General features: G+C 42.5%; 1 protein-coding gene across 8 annotated transcripts in view; it reads left to right on the top strand.

The window, feature by feature from the left end:
- The window catches only part of IQCH (IQ motif containing H), a 192,281-nt gene that overhangs the window by 138,765 nt on the left and 29,681 nt on the right, over positions 1-23,835 (top strand). For all 8 annotated transcript variants that reach the window (XM_046009107.1, XM_046009108.1, XM_046009109.1 and 5 more), the window contains one exon: positions 986-1,272. In XM_046009107.1, the coding sequence (XP_045865063.1) occupies positions 986-1,272 (287 nt within the window). The remainder of the gene's footprint in view (positions 1-985; positions 1,273-23,835) is intronic.

Below are 23,835 nucleotides of genomic sequence, written 5' to 3' on the forward strand. Positions count from 1 at the left end.
TCCAGCACTCCACATTAAAAAAAAAAAAAATGCCTGACAATTGACGTGGTGTAGGAATGCTTTGACATAAGAGTCAGTGTTCTCCTATTCCGGATAAAAGTCCTAACCTATTGAAACTTCAAAAAACAGTGAAATTGGGAGCCTGGGTGGCTCAGTCGTTAAGTGGCTGCCTTTGGCTCAGGTCATGTCCTGGGATGGAGCCCTACATTGGCTTCCCGGGAAGCCTGCTTCTCCCTCTCCTGCTCCCCCTGCTTGTGTTCCCTCAGTCTCTGTGTCTCTCTGTATCAGATAAATAAATAAAATCCTTAAAAATAAAAAAAAGTTTTGGGCACCTGGTTGGCTCAGTGGGTTAAGCCGCTGCCTTCGGCTCAGGTCATGATCTCGGGGTCCTGGGATGGAGTCCCGCGTCGGGCTCTCTGCTCAGCGGGGAGCCTGCTTCCCTCCCTCTCTCTCTCTCTGCCTGACTCTCTATCTACTTGTGATCTCTCTCTGTCAAATAAATAAATAAAATCTTTAAAAAAATAAAATTTAAAAAATTAAAAAATTTTTTAAAAGAGCAGTGAAGTTGAACAGAAAGAGCACTTGTCATCAAGCTATAAACGTGGACAATGGGCAGTTCATTCCCCCTGAGGGATTTGCCTATGAATAGGCACAGCCTCGATGATCTTATGGTGTCTTTATGGTGAATGAAACCTGACATTCATTGAGTCCTAGTCTATGCCAAGTACTGGAATAAATACTATAGATAGAGTATCTCTAAGATTCACAACAATCTGGTGACGTAGGTTTCATTATCCCCATTTTATAGATGACGAAAAAGGAAGTTCAGAGAATTCAAACTATTTGCCCGAAGTTTCACAGGACATGGCAGATGCAGGATCTGAGCCGAAGTCCATCTGCCAAAGCCCGAGATTTTTCCTCCTTTGCTACGTGGACACAATCACATGGGCCCACCTTTTCACCAACTCCATGCTTTTCCCACCAGGAGGCACGATGGAAGCCTACCCACCTGCAGAAAGTGTCACCAACCTGACGGTGGACATGCTGATTGAGCCCAATGGAGAAATCAGGGTGCTGTCCACGGGGGACCAGCTTCATGCAGAAGGCCCCTTCATCTCTACTGGTACAACCATGCCTCAGACCTCAGTGGATCCCCAACTCCTCTGTTCTTTGTGCCTCAAAATTGGAAATGCTTGTAAAATGAAAAATGTGGTTGGTTACTTTTCTATAGACCTGGTGACATTTATTGATCCAACCACCCTGGAACAACAGGTAAGTTGATGCCTCGTGAAATATTAAAATATGTAGACTCCATACCATCTGCACCTAATCTACAGGGAGTATCAGCGTCTTGCTGAGACTCAGTGCTCCTCGGAGGACCTGCCTCTGTAAATTCTGCATTTACGGGATCTGTGCCCAGGATCTTCTCGTTCGGGTACTGCTGCAGTTTCAGTGACTAGAACTCATCCCGCATAGCTCTGTCGATAGGGCCTCGATTCTGCCCACTAGGGTTCTTCCTGTGTCTTAGCGTGAGACTATTTTATGCCGTCCAGGGATTGAGCTTATTCAAAATTTGTGCTTAAATAGAACGTCAGTCACTAGAAAGGAGTTAAGAGAATCCTTGTTTCCATTCCTTTTCGTATCAGTAGTTCACCAGCTACTTAAGTTGTCCATTGTTTCTTCCTTAAAAATGTATTGGGACGGACACATTTCATCAATATAAAAAGGTCACAATAGTAATGTAATAAACAACCCATGCCCCCACTCAGCTTAAGAAATAAAGTGGTGCCGATACCACCTCCAGTCCTGTGCACTTCTTGCCACTTGTAATGTGGCCCTTCCTCCTCCCAGAGGCAGCCACAGGCTTATAACTGGGCTCTGATTCCTTTCCACATCTTTAGGCTTTGATAACACATGGAGGAACCCATAAATGATAGTTCCATTTTGCTGTTTTAAAACATTTTAATAGATAACATACTATATGTTATTATCATTACATAACAGGCTTTTATTTATTCAATATTTCATCTGTAAGATTCTTCATATGCACTTGTGTGGCTCTGACGTAGAACGGTCTAGATAACTTTAGCCTTTTTTGCTTTGCTTCTCACCGCTCCTGCCAAATTGTAATGTTTTGATTCAGTTTGACTTCACAGGACTCTGTTTTAAAAACGTTGAGCTCTACCTCTGGTAAGTGCTGGGTGACCAGACCTCCATCAACAGAGTGAAATGGCCTCTGTCTTCCCTCTCCTGATATCCTCTGGCCGTCCAACATTGTAAATGTACTTTAGTTGCTTCATATTCATTATTCTCAGTTTTATGGGTCTCCATTTCATTCAGATGATGGTTTCAAAGTGAGAGTTTATGTTTTGGGCAGCTTTCAGCTTGCTCCGTAATCGTTTTCCATTTGCCTTCCTGGGCCCTTGATCATTTCTGCATTCCTTTCTCAGGCCCGCACATTGAGAGAGAAAGGACAAACTGAAGGGCATCCAGAAATCTACCTGGGGTGGGGGGAGGACAGAAACAATGCCCTTTGGTGAAAGAGCCGGTGGCAGGGAAACAGGGGAGGCTTCCTTCCCCAAACATTTGTCATGAGAAAGGAGGATTCAATCTGTGATCCCTGGGGCAGTCAGTAGGAGGATGGAACTACTGGGACTATTGTCTTGTGGTTTTTATTTATTTAAGTTTGGTATGGGGAAAATTGCACGGCAGGGAGAGGGATCTTCAAACACAGAGCTGGACCTATCTCTGGGCTTAGTACTCTTCTGGGCTTCAGGGATTAAAGTCCCAGCCTTACATTGGCTGGTCCCATGTGCCCTGCTGGCCTTTTCTCACCTAACTCCCCTCTATTTCTCTCTTCCAACCACACTGGCCTCTCCTAGTTCCCTTACTCATCATACTACTTCCTGCCACAGGGCCTTTACATGTGCTGTCCCTCTGCCTAAAATGTTCTTGCCTCTTGTTTTTCACCTAGTAACCCCTTTCCACCCATCAGATTTCAGCTTGAGCCATGCTTTCTTAGGGAAGCCTTCCTGACTTCCCTGACAAAGTCTAGTTTCCCTCTTTTGAATTCTTTTATCACCAAGTACCTCTCCTTCCCTACCACTTTAGCTTAGTTATAATTTTAAACGTATTTATATGATTATCTGATTACAGCTACCTCCCTCTGTAGACTGTAAGCTCCCCCACTCAATTCTCTTTTTTGTACGAGGTCTCTTTGGCTCACTACTCAATTCTCAGCACTATTTCTGCCCTGGCCCACAGCAGGTGTTCAGTAAATATGTGTTGAAGGAAGAATGGATGGAAGGAAGGAACAACAGATATTCTAGCAGATACTAGATGTGGTGCCAAGACGTTTAGAGAATGAATTCAGGCATCAACTAATGGATGAGATAAATAAATACTAACCCATGATTCTGTGATTTTATCATATTATGACCTCTCCTTGTCCCTTCCTATTAATACCTGAATATATAGTTAATTGTGTTACAGTTTTCAATAGAACAGCATTGGAAGAAGTGCTCAGTGAGTACACCAAGGGTATTTTTACATTGGCAAGGGAAGTAGATTAGCTGAGTGTGTGTGTGTATATAAGTATATAGATATGTAGATATATATATAAAATAATAAAATATATACAAATATATATATAATGATATGATTATATATAATAAAAGTATAAATAATAAATACATAAGTAAATATATAAATATATTAAATTTTTATTTATAACTAGTGTAATGTATATAACGAAAATTTCTTTTGCAAAAATCACTGGCATACTTTAGCCATTTTGCAAGTACCATCACTTCAGAAAGCACCTTAGTTTCTTTCCTAGTTGGCATGCTTTGTGGTATCAATGAAGATACTGGCATATTATCATCTCATTTTTGCCATTCTGATGGGGGGAAATGTTATCTTGTCTTCCTCAGTATTTCTTTGATTTTCAGTGATGATGCATATCTCATTTGTTGCCTTTTTATATATTTTGTCTTAATTCCCTTATCATATCTTTTACCCCACTTAAATTGGACTATAATGTAAATGTTGATTTGTGGAAGCTCTTTTTACATAAGCAACTCTTATCCTTTGTTATACAAGTTACGAATACGTTCTTCTAGATTGCTATTTGTGGCTTTTCCTTCTTTTTTCCAGCCATGTTTCTCCATCATAAAATCATTATTTTTGCCTTTGTCATTGATTAGTAATATTTTGTAGAAAGGTGTTCCAAGAGTACACCAATATTTTATTCCTCATCAAATTTCCACCCATGAAACTTAGCAGCCACTGTCAACTTTCTCCTGAGTCCGCCATCACTGTGATAGTGGTAACTTTCTTTTTTTTTTTTTAAAGGTTTTATTTATTTGACAGACAGAGATGACAAGTGGGCAGAGAGGCAGGCAGAGAGGGAGGGGGAAGCAGGCTCCCTGCTGAGCAGAGAGCCCGATGTGGGGCTCGATCCCAGGACCCTGAGATCATGACCTGAGCCGAAGGCAGAGGCTTAACCCACTGAGCCACCCAGGTGCCCCATATAGTAGTGACTTTCTATCATGTTTTCTATATTTATTAATTGGCAATATATTGCAAATAAGAGTTTTTCCTTTCCATCTTTCATTTATGTATGTCTTAATATACGTAATTATACCAGTTTGAATGCATCAGTTTCTATTTTCTTTAGTTGTATTTTGATGTTCTCATTATTTTGATGCTCAAAGTGTTCCAGATTTGACTACTGGGAGAACTTCAGGGTGACTCTTAATGTTCTTTGGACATGTCCCCATCATTCTTTGAGCATGTCTTACTTTCTATCACAAAGGAATAGTCCAGGGGCACCTGGGTGGCTCAGTGGGTTAAGCCTCTGCCTTCGGCTCAGGTCATGATCTCAGGGTCCTGGGATCGAGCCCCACATCAGGCTTTCTGCTCAGCGGGGAGCCTGCTTTCCCCCTCCCCCTCTGCCTACCCCTTTTTCTCTCTTTCTCTCTCTGTGCTCTTTCTCTCTCTGTCAAATAAATAAATAAAATCTTAAAAAAAAAAAGGATAGTCCAGGTTCACTTACATTCTCCCTGCTGCGGACCTAGGATCAACCCAAGAGCCTTGGGTCCTTGTGGTGGAAGATGGTATTAAGATCTGGGCTTAGTACAGTCATTGCTACTGAAGTGTCACTGCTTCTAGTCGCTCTCAGTGGACAGAGCTCAGAAGTATGTATTATATATGAGTCATACACACACACACAGACACACAAATGAATGTACCTATAACTATTCCTATATCTATCAGTGTGTTTATATTTTAAATCCATGCATTTCTGCCAATATCTCTAATATCAATCCAGCACTTCCGGAATCTTTCTAGACTTCCCCTTTTCCACACTTAAAAATAAGTACCTTCTCCAACAGTGAGAAATCTGAGCCTCTTTCCCCTAAACATATTATACTCTTCTTTGCTCAATTTGTTTGTTTGTTCAGTGTACCAATCTCCCCACCAAGCCTGCTGTCTTCTTGACCTGCCACATCTGTGCCCACCCATGTACCTCCTGTACTTGGACACAGAACCTTGTCATTTATGTTTTATTTATAATACTCTTTGTCATACTGAAGTTTCAAATAGTCGAATCTAGCTCTTTTTCTAAATTACTATATTATTTTATTTTTTTATTTTTTTTAAGATTTTTATTTATTTATTTGACAGACAGAGATCACAAGTAGGCAGAGAGGCAGGCACAGAGAGAGAGGAGGAGGCAGGCTCCCTGCTTGAGCAGAGAGCCCACTGCGGGGCTCGATCCCAGGACCCTGAGATCATGACCTGAGCCGAAGGCAGAGGCTTTAACCCACTGAGCCACCCAGGCGCCCCATAAATTACTATATTATTTTAATCTTATCTCTTTCTTTCTCTTAGCCTCAGTTTTTTTCGGCTATGAAGTGAGTAGTTTTACTTATTTGACTTCTTAGAAAACTTCCCATTCAAAAATTATGTATTTCAATAATATTTTCATGGTACTTACTTTTGTACTCAAAATTAATACTAAGAAGAAGAGGAATCTGCTTTTTAGAAACATCACAAGGATACCACCACAAAGGTGTACATATGCATATGTTAACAAGCACATTACGAAGGACAGCAAAAATTTTCAAATAGCCTAAATTCCAATAGTAGAGAATTTGTTAAGCAAATTATGTTAGAGCAATAGAACTGAATGCTATGAAAACAGTAGAAATCAGGTTTTTGAAGAATATTTAACAGGAAGCTATTTATTGAATAGTTGAAAGCTGGGGACACCTGGATGGCACAGCTGGTTAAGCATCTCACTTTTGGTTTCGGCTCAGGTCATGATCTCAGGAGTGAGATCGGGTCCGTGTCAGGCTCTGCACCCAGTATGGAGTCACTTGAGATTCTCTCTCCTTCTGCCTCTCCTGCTCGTGCGCGCACGCTCTCTCTCTCTCTCAAATAAATCAATCTTTAAAAAAGGGGGGAGGGTGCCTGGGTGGCTCAGTTGGTTAAGCAACTGCCTTCAGCTCAGGTCACGATCCCAGAGTCCCAGGATCGAGTCCTCCATCGGACTCCCAGCTCCATGGGGAGTCTGCTTCTCCCTCTGACCTTCCCGCCTCTCGTGCTCTCTCTCACTGTCTCTCTCTCAAATAAATAAAATCTTAAAAAAAAAAGAAAGAAAAGAATCGTTGGAAGGTGAAATGTAGGTTACAAAACAATACATGAAACATGATAACCATTCTATAAAAAGAAAAAAATACATATACGCAGAGCAAAAAAGAACCAAAAGAAATATACTAAGAAGTTACAAGTCATTCTTTCTGGATTGGAGGATTGAGGGTGTAGTAGGCAGAGCACTGACCCCCAAAGAGGACCATGTTCTAAGCCCTGAAGTCTGTGAATGTCACCATATGCAGTAACATGTGTATGTGATTAACTTAAGGATCTTGAGAGGGGAAGATCAGTCAGCCTGGACTATGCAGGTGGCCCGTGTAATCCCAAGGGTTCTACTAGCTTTGAAAATAGAGGAAGTGACCACAAGCTGGGGAATGCAGAGAGCCTCTGGAAGACAGACAGGCAAGGAAAGAGATGCTCCTGAGAACCTCTGAGGAATAAAACCCCGCTGACACCTTGATTTTAGCCCAGTGAGACTTCAGACTTCCGACCCTTTAAGCAACTAAGTTTATGGCAACTTATTACAGCAGCAATAGAAAACTAATACAGAGTGATTTCTATTTTGTTCTTTGGGCTTTCTGCATTTGCATTTTAAAAAAGTAAGCATTATTATATTTGTAATCAGAAAAAAATATGTGAATAATGATCATCACAAATTTGTATAGAATGTAATAGCTTACAAAGCACTTTCACCGACATGACCTTACAGACACATATGTCCTACAACAGACGTAAGAGGCAGAAAACTGTGGTGACCGCATCCATCTCACATTTTTGCTCTCTCGTCCAAGCTGAGCCCCCATAACTTACCATGGTAAAAGCAAGAAGGACTGAGAGCCAAAAAAAAGAGACATAAAATGACAATGGTACACCAACAACAGGCCCACAATTGTGAATCAGCTTCAGATAAAAGTGTGGAAAATCCTGTTTAGCTTTAAGGAGATGAGAGTGAATTTCTAAGGTAGTAAAATGAAGGGAAAGTTTTGGAAATATAGCCATATTTAAATATTGAGTACACCCGCCAGAACACAGGGTCATTGGGAATAAAAGAAAAAAGGGCCAGTAAATAAGTCACAGGGATATAAAGTACAGAATAGGGAATACAGTCGATAACATTATAATAACTTGGTATAGTGACGGATGGTAACCAGGCTTATCACAGTGCATGTAGCAATGTATATAAGGTATATCTTGTACACCTGAAACTAATATAGTATCATATGCCAACTATATTTCAATTTAAAAAAAAAGGAAAAAGGCTAGTCCCTGGGTTTTGGAGGTGGTAGGAGCATAGTACAAAGCCACGCCGGCCAGTGGCTTTGTGTCCAAGATTCCAGGACCCTAAGCCTGGGGACATTCCAGGCTTTCTGAGCTCCATGCAGAATACACAGAGCTACAAGGTAGCCACGTTGGAAATCTGGCCTTCCCACATGAGGATGAAAGGAGGGGCTGTGTGCCATATTACCATGGAGGGATCCAACCCTTAAACAAAGAGCAGCAACTATTATCCTTATAGGACGTGGAACCAGGGTCTTCGATGGGCAGTATCCACTGGGTTCCAGGAGGGACACGAAATATCTACCAAAGGCTTCAGATTGAGGACAGACTGACATGTTCATTAAACAAATACTCTCCAAGAGCTTACTCTAGCCCTATGCTAGCAGCTGAAGGAACAGAGATATAAACAAGGTCTGTTCCCTATCGTGAGGAAGCTAATTTCATTCACATCCATCACCTAATTTCACTGGATACGCACACATACACACACAATAGTTTTTACCCTTCCTGGTTCCTAGGCATTAATGTTGCCTTCGTGAGATTTGTAAATCCTCTAGAAGATACACTTGACCTTGCATTTTTTACCTCTTCTTGATATCTAACACCATGATAGTCGCCTAATAGCCAGTTGATTGATGGACTCTTGGAGCTTTTAGACAGCTCTGTTGAGCTTACTTACTCACTTCTGGGAAATTCTAAAATAAAGAGCTAGTATTTACTGAGCATCTATTATGTACAAGCCATTTTAGTAGGTGCTACAAAGGCTGCAAAGATGCAAAAGAAGTGGAGGCCTGTCCTTAGGGAGTTCACAATCTAGTAGGGGAGACAGATTTGAAAAATGAATTACAAATAAAAACCTAAGTGACAACAACACAGAACAATAAAAGAGACATCAAAAAAGTAATGTCAGTTTAACAGCCTTCTGTTTGGAGCAATCAAGAAAGGTCTGTACAGAGTAGGTGGGATCTGAGCTGAAAGATAACTAGGATTTGAAGGAAGATAAGAAAGAGTGCGGTCCAAGTGGGAAAGATATTGTGAAGGTTGGGGGTAGAAAAGCACAAACACATAGGTGTAAAAGTGAGGATCTAAATTTCACAAACATCGTATCTGACTTGCCTCTTACAAACATGCATTTATATATCACTCTCCAGTTCCTTTTCTTTCTAGAAAGTTGCTTAACAGATAGATCGGTGAAGATGCTTTCTGCTAAAATTTCCAGATTAAAAACTTGCTGGCTTTTAAATAACCATGACCTTTTAAAGTAACCATCTCTGTTGTGATCACTGATAGTTATTACTTCTTTACAAAAGAGAAAGGAAGGGGCACCCGGGTGGCCTAGTGAGTTAAGAATCCAACTCTTAACTTTGGTGGGGGTCACAGTCTCAGGGTCGTGGCCCTCGTGGGGCTCTGTGCTCAGCAGGGAGTTTGCTAGTGACTCTCCCTTTCCCTCTGCCCCTTCCACCCTCCTAAAATAAATAAATTAATTAAAAAAAAAAAGGAAAGGAAAGGAAATCCAATGTTTAAGAAAAGAGTTTAGGTGAAAAACAGCCTCAGGCAACTAGGCAGGGCCCTTCCCAGATACAAAAGGTAGCCACAGAAGGAAGTGGGACTTGTTGCCAGTGTAAATTGTGAGGAAAGACAAAAAGGGAGATCCTGACATCGTCTATCAGAGAATATTTCACAGATTCTGAAAACTGTCCCTAAGGCTGTCTCATACAAATATATCAGTCCAAAAGACGAAAAGAAGAGATAGCTGAAAATATTTTCATCGTGACGGGTAACGGGTTTTGTCCCCGATCTGTCCATTAGCCAGCTGTGGGACTTCAGATAGCTCACTGGACCTCTCGGGGCCTCGTGTTTCTCCTTGACAAATGGTGAGTTCCTGCCCTCCTTCATACAGGATATTCTGAGAGTCTGAGCCAATATAAGGTGCTGTTCTTATTAAATCAAACGGCATAATCACATGTAAAACTGTCACTTGAGCCCTCAGCAGGTTCTCAAATTGTGAATGGAATCTGAATGGAATTAGCATTATTTTCAAAAGTCAGTGAGCATTATCATCATCTCAAAGTGATACATAAACATCAAAAATGAATATATTTATTTCAGAGAATAGAAAAACTGAAGTCTACAGAAATACCATAATTCCTTCTTATTCATTGCTGTATACCCAGCACCCAGCACCATGTCTAGCATGTAATAGTCCACAGTAAATATTCATTAAATGAATGAATGAATACTTCTCCCTGAGTCTCCCTCTAGTACTCTCATTTGCAAGATCTCCCTATCTCTGTTTTCAAGATATACAAGGTATTCACCAAGGGACCTCAGTGAGATTTACTTTTTCTCTTCAGGGTAGGTATTTTATTTATATATAAGAAGGTTAACAGTTTATATCTAAATTAAAATTTAATAGGCCTTTGGTATAAACAGCAGTGCCTATTATTGAGCGTTTTTTAATGCTATAATAGGCACACTGCTAATCACAAGTTAATACCTAGTGAAGGGAAAATAGATCCCAAAGGGTTTTGAAGCATTAAAGTAAAAGACCTGTCCCTTTAAAAGGTCTGCATCTTCATGTCAGTGAAAGAGACCTGTAATATACAGGTGATGATGATGATGATGATGATGGCAGCGGCTTCTACAGTAAGCACAAAGGCAATGATGATGTAAGTTTTACAGTAAAAATTATAAGTCCATTTCTTAACACTGGTAGCGCGGGTAACCTAGTGGCCAATTTTGCTATATATAATAATACCATATGTGATTGTCCTTTCATGTTGGGTTAGCCCCCTTATACTGTAAACCCTAACCTTTAGAAAGATTGAATCCAAGCCTGAGCATCAGCTCTTGGATAGAACTTTGGTTGGTCTACATGTAATAGACCCAGTTCCTCTGTTTATATCCGGTTGTCCCACCCAGGACTTCGGACGTCCACTCTCACCATGAAGATCCTTGCTTCCTTTCAAAGGAAGCCCAGACACTTCTCTGCAGACTTGGAGGTCTTTAACTAACTTTAATTACCAGAAACCCTGCCAGAGGAGGGCAAATCCAGGCACTCACACTGCATCCCGCACTTCTCAGGAGGTACCATAGCTCTGCAGGACTCAGAAGGGCAGCAGATAGGAGCAAAGGAAAGTCTTCTTGCTAATGCTAAGAAAGACCAGAAGATTCTCCACATCCAGTGTTTAACAGCTTGTCCACCAGCATCACGAAACTAAAGCTAAGTGGCCGTTTCCTAGTTTCTAGCTGTCCCCTGTGGTCAACACTTACCATGTGGTAAACTTTCCCTTTTGAAGTTGTCCTTAACATTCATTTTAACTTAATTTTACCTGTAAGATAATGTTGGGTTGATGAAATACAAGGTAATTTTGCTCTAGGTCTTAACCTATTTCTTAAAACTGAATCCTGAATCTTCCCCTGCCCACTATGCAACACTAATTGCTTTTCTCATTGATCATGTCCCAAAGTACTCTCCAAGATTGCAACAAGCTGACCTGCTTGGTGGCATCCATGTTCAATAAATGCATTCTCATCCTGCCTCCCACAGCCCCCTTCATTCCTATAGCTTGCCCTTCCTTTCTTTTCTGTCTATATACAACTTCCCGTCTTTCAAAATATTTCAAAATCCAACTCCTCTTGGAAACCCACCTTAACTAATCCCCCTTCAATTTTTACATCATTCTCTAGCCTTTCAGAGCACAGGTACAGTATTGATGGCCAGAGTAATCATTAATGATAATATTATTTATTGAATTTTTGTCACATGCCAGACACTCTGTTACATATTTTACATGTAGTATTCCTAAGCCTCACACCCTGAGAAGTGGGTATGATTAACATCCCAAATTTATAGATGAGGAACCTGAGGGTAGAGTGACGTGTTCAAGGTCACACAGCTACAAAGTGGCAAACCCAGGATGCAAACCATGACTTAGCTGGCTGACGAGACTGTGCTGTCTCTCACGGCAGATGCTCACAGTGCTACTGCACTGAATTGATGGTGACCTTCTTTGTAAGTCTTTCCCCCTCCTCAACCACCATCACCAAAGAAAATGTATGTTTTTCTTGTATATCCTCAAGATGCTTGTTGAATTGAGTCAAACAGCTTAAAGCCAGAAAACGCATCTCCTGTTTTTTTAAAATATATTCCATCCTTGTGCTCTGCACATAAGGTAATCATTAAATGTTAATGACTAAGCGAAATGGAATAAAATCAGTGTTGTGGTAGCCGTTTTTAAGCTTTAAGAGTTTAAATGAGCAAGCCCATACACAGCACCACAGCTGGGAGCGCCATATTGCCATTAAGCCAGAAGGTGGATTCGCGGGATGGGAACATTTGAAAACCAGACACCACAAGAATGGTTAAGTCAGTGTTCCAAACCCCTTTCTACAAGTAGCTACTGCTTTTCCTCCATAATAATTTCACAATGATTAGCCTGCTAGGTGAGAAATCCCAGGCAAAAACCTGAGTCTCAGAAGAGTTTAGAATGACTGCTAAGTTTGGGGCCCAAGTTGGACGTGCTATGGACAACAGGTATGGACAACAATCCAGCCAGTCAAAATGTAAGAGAACTGCCCTCTAGATTTCCATTACGGGCTTCATCTTTCAGGGTAAATGCCTTTGTTCTTATCATGAGATTCATGAAATGCAATGTCACATTCCAACACATATGGACATCAAAATGTGTATTTGGTGAGGAATCGTGTCTTACGCTACCAATTTCTGCTTCCCTTTGCTTTCTTCGCTCATAGCACAAAATTTCCTACTTTTTGCCAAAACCTTACTATGTAGCTTTTTAACTTAATTAAATATATAGGCAATTACTGACACCATCTGTCTTCATAGAAAAAGAACAAGAAGTGACACAAAAGACTGGCATTCTAAAGGGAATATTTAGCAAACAAAATCTCCTAGCTCTACTATAGTGATACTTATCTTTAGAAGCCCTTATGTTATTTTAAATCGTTTGTGTTTCTTAGAAATAATGAAATTAGAGCTATACTTAAGACGGGGTGGTGTTGGTATGATTTTTTAAGAAGAAAATATCAAGTAATCCATTGCTTTTTCAGTAAAACAAAAACTTAAGCACGCCGTTGAACATCTGTTACCAGTACAGTCTAACACAGCACTTAAAATCCTTTAAAATCCCTGAAAACCTTTATAAAGTTACATGAATCTTTTGCATAAATAGAACTGTTTTAACAATATGTATATTCCTTTAAACATATATTTTGCTTTCTTAAATATAAGATTCATTGTGTTGCCTATTGTTCCAGGCCCTTATAAATATATAAATGGAATAGCTCTACTTCTTGGTTAGAGTGGGTCTTCCCCTAGCATGCCCCCTCCCCAGCCCAGACTAGAGTACCTACTTATTTGTGTCTGACTGTTTAACCTTTTTTGATGTCTCTCCACAAATGTCTTAATACGTACCTGATATCAAGCCAACCCACTGAAACTTGGTCAGGCTGTTAGGAACCGATACAAAATACAAGTCCAAATAAAATAACAAAATTCAGCCCCCACAGGGAGAGAATAGACAGGAAATACAAAGGAATTCCAGAGAAAAGGCACACGTGGCTCCAAGAAGAACACGGAAAATGGCCATTACCACCAAGGACAACCGTGTTCTCCTACATTAATTCCCTGAACTGGAAGAGCAGGTGTTCGAACCCCTTGGGGCAGCAACTGAGGGCCCTATATAAATAGAAGGGTACAGAACAAAGAGACATCAATAAAGAGCCTCAGTAGAAAGAGGCACTTTTCAAAGAAATACCCATAAAACTTCTACTCCTATTAGAGACTTACAGTACACCAAAGAATACGCTACCTCAGATTTGGGGGGAGAAGCATCAATGCATATATTTTGTATTTTTTTAATTCACTTATTGATGAGGGAACTATGAAGAAATGAATTCTACAATTATTTTCCACAAATTGCTTGAAGATCCTAGAACACACTTATCAAATATAAGTAGGGCCAAAACTAAAAATTTACACTTATTTGCCATGAACAGTCTGGTGCGTTCTCCTGAGCATAAGCTATATATTAAGAATGAGTGCCTTGAATTTCAGAAGAAGAGATGAGGGCAAGGAGAGAGGAGAGGAGGAGGAAGACAGGAAAGACCTCCCTCGATGCTGTTCCTTTCATTTGTTAGAAACTGAACCTAGGGACAAATGGTGTCAGAGGGGGTCAGTTAAAAGCAGCCTCTGGGGAGAAGCTCAGTGGAACAGAGGTCTGAAATAGCAGCAGAGCCCTGACAGGTAAGCCAGGACGGAGGAACACTTACTCAGGTGAAACTACAGGGTGATTTTCAGTCAGCAGCTACTTGACTGGAATTTTTCCCAAGGCCCTAAACCTCCACCTGTACATTTCCGGAAAGTGCCACAGGACTTTCATTGATCACAGGTAGGAACCCTGGCTTTCTGCCTACGTAGGAGGACAATATTTCTTTGTCTTTATACAGCTCCTTTATTATAGGCTCTCAAAGTGCTTTACAGACAAATAATGGGGACAGTGAGGCAGAAAGGTGTTAAGTGGCTTGCCCAAAGTCCCACAGTAAATCACGGGCCTTCCTCTGGATTCGGAACCACCTCATAAGTAGTGGAGTTTCTAGGGATGACTGCTGGCGTCGGGGTGCTCTCTCACATCCTACCAAGCCTTTATTTCCCTCCCAGGCAGAGAGAAATGTCCAAGATCAAGGGCAGGAGAGAGCTTGGACTTCAGAGTACGGCAAACCTAGATCGTAATCCTAGCCTCGCCGCTTAGCTGTGGAACTTGGCACATTTCTGGGTTCTTTGAGCCTTCACTTCCTCTATAAACTGCGGATGTTAGTACTTACCTCACGAGGTGGTTGTGAGGATGACATAAGAAAATACAAAAGTGTATTGTGCATTGTAGACCCTTAACACACATCAATTTCCCTTCCTTTTTACTTCCCCAGTCTGTCTCCTAAAGTCTATCCTCCACACGGTCAGATAGGCAGCTTTCTAAACACTGCCGCTATCGAAAAAAGATGGCGTATTGGCATGGTGGGGTGCTGAACCTTTCAAACGCCAGAGTCTATAGAAAACAAAGGCAAAGTCATGGAATTCAGAGCCAGCTCGCAGGATAACCAAATCCGAAAGATTCCGTGATGACAAACATGTTGCCTGGCACTCAGCCCTCAGGAGGTATGGGATTATTAGATTAACTTGGTGGGGATGAGAAAGTGTCCCTGGGGAGCCCCAAGTCGCAGAAGGCAGGCCGATGTGCTGGGAGGGCCCTGGAATGAGCAACAGAAGGGAAGAAGGGAAGTGGACGCGTCTCAGTTTTCCCATGTCACGTGCCCACTTGCTTGACCAGCCCTGCCTCTCTTCTGGATCTGACCATGACCAGCCCCACTTAGTCTGAGAGCTGGTACGAAATGAAGGTCTGCGGTGGGGAGGAGACAGAAGTACACTGCATTTTAGAAAAATGACACTGTGTCCTTGGAGCTGACTGAGTCTCTTTGACATAAGCTAAGACATTATCCCTTCCAGCCTACAACTGCTCATTGGGCCGAGGCATGAACCCTTGCCGCCCACTATTTTGCTTTAGTGTATGAAGCAGATAATTCTCACCACATCTCACCCACATCTGGAGAAGCTGTTTGAGGTAGAGACTTGCATATCTCAGATAAATGAGAGGACAGTTTGGAAGGTAGTTTATCGCAGGCTTCTTCATCCCGTCGCTACCGACACCCTCAACTAGATTCCGACGAGTAGCCATACAAGTTGTGCAGGCAAGAACGAGTCTCCTGGAGACTGGATTCTGTGTGTCGTGTGTGTGTGTTTAACCGCTTTCCTGAGATATCCTTTCCCATAAAACTCACCCTTTTAAAGTGTGCACTACAGTGGTTTCTAAGTACATTCAGAGTCATACCATCATCATCACTATCTAGTTTTAGACAATTTCCCTTACCACGAAAAAGACATCCTGAAACTCATGAAGAATCGTTTCCCATGCCCTCTCTTCCCCAAGCACTGGAAACTATTTTCTGCCTCCATGGATTTCCCTGTTCTGCACATTCCATATAAATAGATCATCCAGTAGGCAGTCCTTTGTGACTGGCTTCTTTCACGTAACATAATGTTTTCAAGGTTCATCCATGTCATAGCAGATAGGAGCGCTTCGTTCCTTTTGATGGCCTAAAAAATATCCCATCGTATGGACAGACCACATTTTGTTCATCTGTTCATCAGAGGGGCATCTGGGCTGCTTCCACCTTTTGACTGGTATGAGTGGTGTTGCTGCGAACACTCGTGTGCAAGTTTTTGTGCAAATGCATGCTTTCACTTCTGGCTATACACCAGGAGTAGAATCGATGGGTCTTTTGGCTACCATAAGTTTAACTTTTTGAGAAAGTGCCTAACTGTTTTTTTTAAAGTGGCTGTGCCATTTTACAATCTCGCTAGCAATGTATAGGGCTTCCAATTTCTCTGTATCTTTGCCAACACTTGTTACTGTCTTTTTATTTCAGCCATCCTTACGGATTTGACGCGGTATCTCTCCTGTCTGTGTTTTAAAGGGAAGATTTTTTTCCCTTGTGTTATTTATTATTGAGTAATCCAACAAAGAGTTATTGTGCACATTTATATCAAGAGTGCTGCGGTAGGTATTAGGCAGGATGCAAATATGAGTGAGATGAGTCCCTGCTTTCGGTCTAATTCTCCTCTCTAGGCATTTCCCAAAAGTAAACACACTTGCCTTGGACTTGCAGTCAAGGGCTCTGATCTCTGAATTCTGCTCCTGAACAGGTCTCTTCTCTTCTTACAGCCTCAAGTCTAGAGTTTAAGAGGGCTGGGCTAGACCAAGCTCAAGTCCATAGCTCTCACTGCTTTTGCTTCTTGCCTACATATTCTGTTAACAGAGGTGGTTCTTTCCAAAAAAATTCTGATGTGCTGCAAATGTCAAGGAAACTGGGAAGGACAGGCGAACTCTGCGGCTAACTCATTGCCCTCAGGGGCCCAGCGTGGTGTGCTCATCTTCATCTCCCTTTACACCACAGCCTTGTGTGTCCCGTGACGAGGCGCCGGGATCCTCCCCAGGGAGAGCTACCAAGCGAGAGCTTTCTGTTTTGAAAACCCACACAAAAGCCTTTTGGAGAGTATCTGTAGTAACTTTAAAGGAATACTTCTCAACTAAGCAAATTATTCACCCTCTCTGACATTTATAGCATGAAAATTAAAGGAGGAGAATATCTATCTGCAGTATGAGATTATTATATTGAATTGCCGTGGAAGAAGCATATACAATTACTAGTCCTAGAAACCTGTAATAGGTTATAAAAATTGGGTTTTCGTGTTTATTATAGTTTAGTGCCTAGTGTCAAAATAAGAAAATGGCCTTCTAAAAATTCATGATTAAAAAAAAAAGGAAATACTGGAAAAGAAAAAAGAAATGAGTATGTAATACTGTACCTTAGTACAAATATTAGTTAGGCCATCAGTCTTAAAAGTAATCAAGGGAGGATCCTAAATGTATAGAAGTAGTGGAAGTAACTTGGGAAAGGAAGCAGGAAAGGCAAGCGTGTATTAAAATGTTGGGTTTTTAACAAAAGTGAAAAACATCCACAGAGCTGCTGATGGTACAGGTACAAATGCCGGTATTTTCCATTTTGGATCCCTACACACCCTGAAAGAACTTGCGAAGTCACAGAGAAGCTTCTGGCACTGCAAACTGGACTATTAATGCTGAGGACTAGGTGTCATGGAAAGCGTTTCCAACTCGGGAAACCTGGGCTTTGGTCCCAGCTCTTCCCCTGAGGGACCTCAGGGAAGCCTTCACCTTCCAGAGTCTCATCCATAAAATGGGGATGTGGGAATGATGGAGGTCGTTTTTGGTCTGCGGGACAGAATTGTTTAAGACCCCTCTGGGCCCTGAATATTTTTTGCTTCAGAGAGCCCATCACCCTATGTCATAGTAAATGTATTAAAACATGCTCTCATGGAATAGTATTTTTTTAAAATATTTTATTTATTTATTTGACAGAGACCACAAGTAGGCAGAGAGGCAGGCAGAGAGAGAGGAGGAAGCAGGCTCCCGGCAAAGCAGAGAGCCCAATGTGGGGCTCGATCCCAGGACCCTGAGATCATGACCTGAGCGGAAGGCAGAGGCTTTAACCCACTGAGCTACCCAGGCGCCCCATGGAATAGGATTTAGATATAACTGTATGAATTGTGTTCACTGAATTTCATCTATATTTTTAAAAACATTTATGGTTACTTTGTAGTTTTACTTTTATATTCGCGAGCCAGTAACTTCCCCCCCCCACCCCCCAGAATCCAAATATTTTGAAAGCCTTTGGAAATCATAGAGGCCCTAGGCATGGTGGACTACTGGGCCCTGAGCATTAAGTGTCAGGGCCCAGATTTTCTGCTGCCTCTGGCCTCACAGACTCTAAACGCCCCAGATAAGGCAGTGTCCAGGGTGGGTGGAACATAAATTGGAGGCTGTATTTGCTGGGAGACAGCCTGTTTAAACTGTGGCCAGAAGGATAAACAGGTTCAATAGGGACAGAGGGGAAGGCCTCCAAGATGAATAAGGAGAGTCTCAATTGTTGATCAGGGCCCCAGGGTGACTGCCCCATTCCCAGCAACAGCCACTCTCCTTAGCCTCTCCAAGAGACTGGGCCATCCCAGAAGCTGCCACTAGGTGGCAACATGCCAAGACGCTGCAGTCCCCTCTGCCTTCCTATTCATTTTTTAAAATATAATACAAACAATTCTTACCAAATATCATCATCACATTGATATTTTACCAACTGAAAATTCTTAGAGTGCACTGTGCCATCTCTTTAAAATCAAGTATCATGCCTGGTGTTTACACCGGCGAGCTCAGCGCTGCCTGCTGATGGTCAACACAGGAAGAGGTATCTCTTAGTAGCTAAGGCAGTACATTCTCTGCAGCCAGGATTCTCCAGCCTGTTTTTAACAGCATCTGAGAAGAGGTAAAAGTGCTCCCCATCTCTGAGGAGCAGGCACAAACACTGAAGTCAAGAGCCAAGCAAGTGAGTTCTTATGCCTGTCCTGGCAGAGACGCAGGGAAGAAGTCTGGGTCCAGACAGATTTGAGTCAGCCAGACCCCACAGTAATAGACTCATGGAGTTTCTCCTGTAGTCCCTGGACCCTCACAGTACCCCTTAGAGACAGAGACCATTGCAGATAGGTCTGCGTTAACATGCAAGGAAGCTGAGGCCCAGAAAGAAGAAAGTTAAGGTCACACAGTAAAGGGCCTGGCCAACACTCCCAGCGAGGTCCTGTAACTCTGGTCTAGTGCTCTTGCCATTCCGGCAAGGCCACCAGCCACCCTCAAGGCATAGGCCCCTCCAATCTCCACTACCCTCAAGAGGCAGTCACTTCTTTCCTCTACCAAGCTGCCTCTAACCTTCTTAAGCTTATTTCATCTTGGCCTAAACACGGCAAGAAGCATGTCCCCTAGGGAAGGCTCCATGTCCTGTAGGTCACGTAGACTAAGGTCTGTAGACCTTGCCTCTCCTCAAACAAGGATGGCCTTGAGCCCAAGGCCCAAAAGTGATAGCAGAGAAAAAGATGCCTCCCTAACAGGGACAGATTCTGCTTTATCCCTATACCCTAGCCAAGCATATCCTCCTGCTTTTACAGCCAAGAAGGGAGAAAACATACCTGAGATCTCATCCCATCCTCTGAAACATATTCAACAAAAGCATCTCAAACTCAACACGCCCAAACCTGAAATCTTGATTTTACCCTTGAAACTATTCCTCTAGTAGTCTACCCCACTCAGAACATAGTAATTTCATCCTTTCGTGTTCTCAGGGCAAAGGTCTTGAAGATATCCTTGACTACTTTTTCTTTCATACCCTGCATCTGACCCTTCAACCAAGTCCTTCAGGTTGCAGTTTTGAAGTGCATCTATAATACGACCACTTCTCCCCTCCTCTGCGGGCCCAGCTACCACCATCTCTCACCCATTTGATTGCAATGGCCTCTCTGTTTCCATCCTTGACCCCTCATGGTCTCTTCTCCCCACTACAACCAGAGTAACCCTTTAAAATTATAAGTTAGATCATGTCACACCGATGGATTTTGGCTTCTAAAGTGGTAAGGTCTTGCCTCTGTATTTAACCAAAACAATAAGGACAGAGGGAATCTTGGCTTACCCATGCCTGTGCTTACCAGCAAACAGAGGGGCTAGGCAGGTGGCCTCACCTGTCTAGCTTAGCCATAGCTCTGGGGACCCATGCGTCTGAGAAAGGGATTGGTCTTGCTCTAGAAAGAACCCGATGGCGGACTTCCTGTCATACTGGGACTACACGGGAGATGGTGCACCTGTTCCTTAACCAAGACAGGCTGCTGAGAAGGGTAAGCTCGTATCACACTGTGCTCTAATGGCCTGATGCCATCCCTGTGGTAGGTGAATTCTCAGTGTTTCATCCCCACTTGCCTTGGCTGGAGAATCTGTCTTTCAAAAAATTCTCTATGGGGGTGAGAAATCTTCACATTTCCCAGTCAGCCTCTAGATGCAGCTGGACACAAGTGAGGGAGGGTCTGCCAGGATTGTCCTCCCCAGTGATAAGTGGAGGAAAGTGTGGCCCAGAGACTCAACCTGCCAAGGATCAGGAATATTTGCCTCAGATGCTGTATCAAAGGTGAGGCTTTCTGAAAGCCACGTAGCCTGTCCGGACCTCAGGTTCTTCTCCTTATAATAAAAGAAGATGATGGGGGCACCTGGGTGGCTCAGTGGGTTAAGCCTCTGCCTTCATCTCAGGTCATGATCTCAGGGTCCTGGGATTGAATCCCGCGTCGGACTCTCTGCTCAGCGGGGAGCCTGCTTCCTCCTCTCTCTCTGCCTGCCTCTCTGCCTACTTGTGATCTCTCTCTGTCAAATAAATCAACAAAATCTTTGGGGGAAAAAAAAAAAAAAGATGATGATGTAGAAAAAGAACAGAAAGCCTAGAGATGAATGTGTAAAACATCTATGAATCCTTCAAGTCCTGAAATTCTATGATTTTTCCACAAATGTTGTTTGATCTATAAATTAAGTCTGTCAGTCCCATACCTACCCAGAAGCCCAGAAGAGAGGGTTGGCGAGACCAAACTCTTTGCTACGAAAACTTTATTTCCAAGTGGAGACAGTCACAAAACGTGGGCCTGTGTACCTGTGCCTGCATCCACAGGCTCTGCCTCCCACCCACCTGGCCCGTCACAGGAAAGAGGCCAGCACAGCCCAGCGAGCAAGCAGCCTTCACCTGCCTGGAGCACCCAAGGGAAAAAGGGCTCAGTACTGGGCCCCTCTCCCTACCTTCCACACAGGAGCATATTACCTTTTCATCCCAGAGCTTGTGGCCCAAACAGAACGCAGAACCTGGGAAGGCGACAATTGTGGGCAAGCTTGCCGCTGCCTGATCCTGTTTTCTGCTTCTCACATGCTTGTTTAAAGGTCGATGAGGTTGTCATAGTTTCTGGATTGCCTTCTGCCCTGTGTTCTGCCAGCTTTGTCCCAGGCCTCCTGATGCAGCCGCATCCAGTGCAGGGCCCGTCAGAGCAGGAGAAAGCTGGGGCCTCTGCAGTATTTCCCCCACCACACCTCTACTGGCCCTGAGCTTAAAATGGGCTTGTTTTCAATCAATCCAATAGAAATAGAATGTAAGCCACATGTAATTTTTCGTTTTCTAATAGCGCTGTTTAAAAATATAACAAAAAAATAGACGAACATATTCTTTAAAATGCATTTTATTTAACCCCACATAACCAAAGAGTTATCATTTCAACAATCAGTATAAAATATCACTAATGAGATACTTTAAAGTGTTCTTTCTTACCTGCTCAGTCTTCAAAATCTGGTATTTTACATTTAGAGCCCATCTCCACTTAAACCAGCCACATTTAAAAAAAAGATTTTATTTATTTATTCGAAAGAGAGAGGGCACACATTCAAGAGAGAGTGAGTGAACAGGAGAAGGGTCAGAGGGAGAGGGAGAAGCAGACTCCCCACTGAGCAGGGAGCCCTAGGTGGGGTTTGATCCCAGGACCCCAGGATCACAACCTGAGCCAAAGGCAGACACTTCACTAACTGGGCCACCCAGGTGCCCCTGAACCAATCACATTTTAAGAACTCAATAACCACAAGTGGCTAGTGGCTGCCATATCAGAGAGTACATTCCAGAAAACACAAGAAAGTCTAGATATAACTGCACTTACTGCTAATATTTCTGCTAATATTCACCATTGGCTGTTAACATTTTGTCAGTCTCATCTAGTCTCCTCTATGTATAGTATGATTTTTGCAAAGCTGAAGTCAAGTTGCCTTTCTGACTTTATATCCCTGCTGTTTTTGTGTATCTTCCTATGCTGTCAAAAGTTATTCACAGTCGTTATCTTCTGTGATGACATCACAGACTATCCCATCACTTGGATGTGTCAGAATCTTTTTAATCAATACCCAAATGTTGGACACCTGCAATTATTCTAATTTACAAGAAATGCTGAGATGAATATTTTCGTGTTACGTATTCTTTTTCAGGCCTTGATGCAAATGTCTCCAGCCTTCTACTCACTTTTTAACAAAATGATCTTTACACCAGCAGTAAGTCAAACAATCATCAACTAGTGATTTATGACTGGGAGCGGAGTCATCTTGTTTGCTCATCCTACACCTTTGACACCCTGCTCTGTAACCGAGGGCAAACCACTTCGCTCCATTTATAAAGTAAACTGATTGTATTAGATGATTTTTAAGGGTCTTTCCAGTACTAACCTTCAGTGATGTCTTTCCCTTAACATCATAGCTAATCAATTAACCCGTCAAGCTAGTCATTAGAAGTCCTGCAAGTCACATCAAAGGCACTTCTGAACACTTAAAAATCCATCCACTTCTCTCTGTCCCCACTCACAGTGCTTTTGTACAGGCCGCCATCCCTGCTCATCTAAACTGGGAGGGAGTAATCAGTGCAGAGATTAGGTTCCTAAGGTTAGCAGTGAAATCCAAAATCAAGAATGGGATTAAATGAGGTAAGTGGGAAAGCGTGAGGCTGGCACAGAGGAGATGCTCACCGTGTATTTCCTACAGTGCAATCTGAAACCAGATTCTAGAGGCCCTCCTAGATCCTGTTCCTTAAAAGTTGGAGGGGAGTTCACAATGACACATCCAAGGTGCTGATGTGCCCTGCTGTGAGCTTAGCCCTGCCCCAGACACGGGATGCTGGGGGGAGACAAAGACTCAGCAGCTTCCCCTAAAGGACTGACAGACTAGAGGGGGAGACAAGAACCCTTAAACACAAAACAAGCATGCCTCAGGCGGTGTCTTCAATGGGAAAACCAGATGGAGAACAGAACAATTATCTGAGCAATTCAGGCAAGCCTGCTGTTGAGGAAAGGGCTTAATGAAATTTGTTCTACTATTTCTTTTGTGAACAGAGGGTTTAGGGCAAAAGTGCTGGGGCTCTAGAAAGAACAGAATTCTCGCCCGTGTTCTATGATCTTAAGCAAACCATGAAGTCACTTTCTGATCTCAGCATCCTCATTGGTCAAATGGAGACGGAATCATACCAACCTTGCCCAAATCTATCCACTCTCTGGGCTGAGCTGTTGAGCGGTTGAGCACAACGATCATAAATGGGGAAAACAATTATTAAATGGGGCAATCTAATAGCCACACAGGCGACTAAAAATGTGTCTCCTAAGATCCTGCCCTTCAAGGAAATGCTTAGTCATTAAAATTAACATTTGTACTGAACTTTATCATTTGTAAGGCAATTTTAGGGGCATTTATCTTGTTTTCAAAGCCCTGTGTGGCAGGTATTATCATTTGCTCCTTTTGCACTCAAGGATGCTGATACTGAAGGAGTTTACACACCTTGGTCAAATGTACACTCTTTGCCAGGGCCAGAGTT

The sequence above is a fragment of the Meles meles genome, chromosome 6, assembly GCF_922984935.1.
Source record: "Meles meles chromosome 6, mMelMel3.1 paternal haplotype, whole genome shotgun sequence".
NCBI classification, from domain to species: Eukaryota; Metazoa; Chordata; class Mammalia; order Carnivora; family Mustelidae; genus Meles; species Meles meles.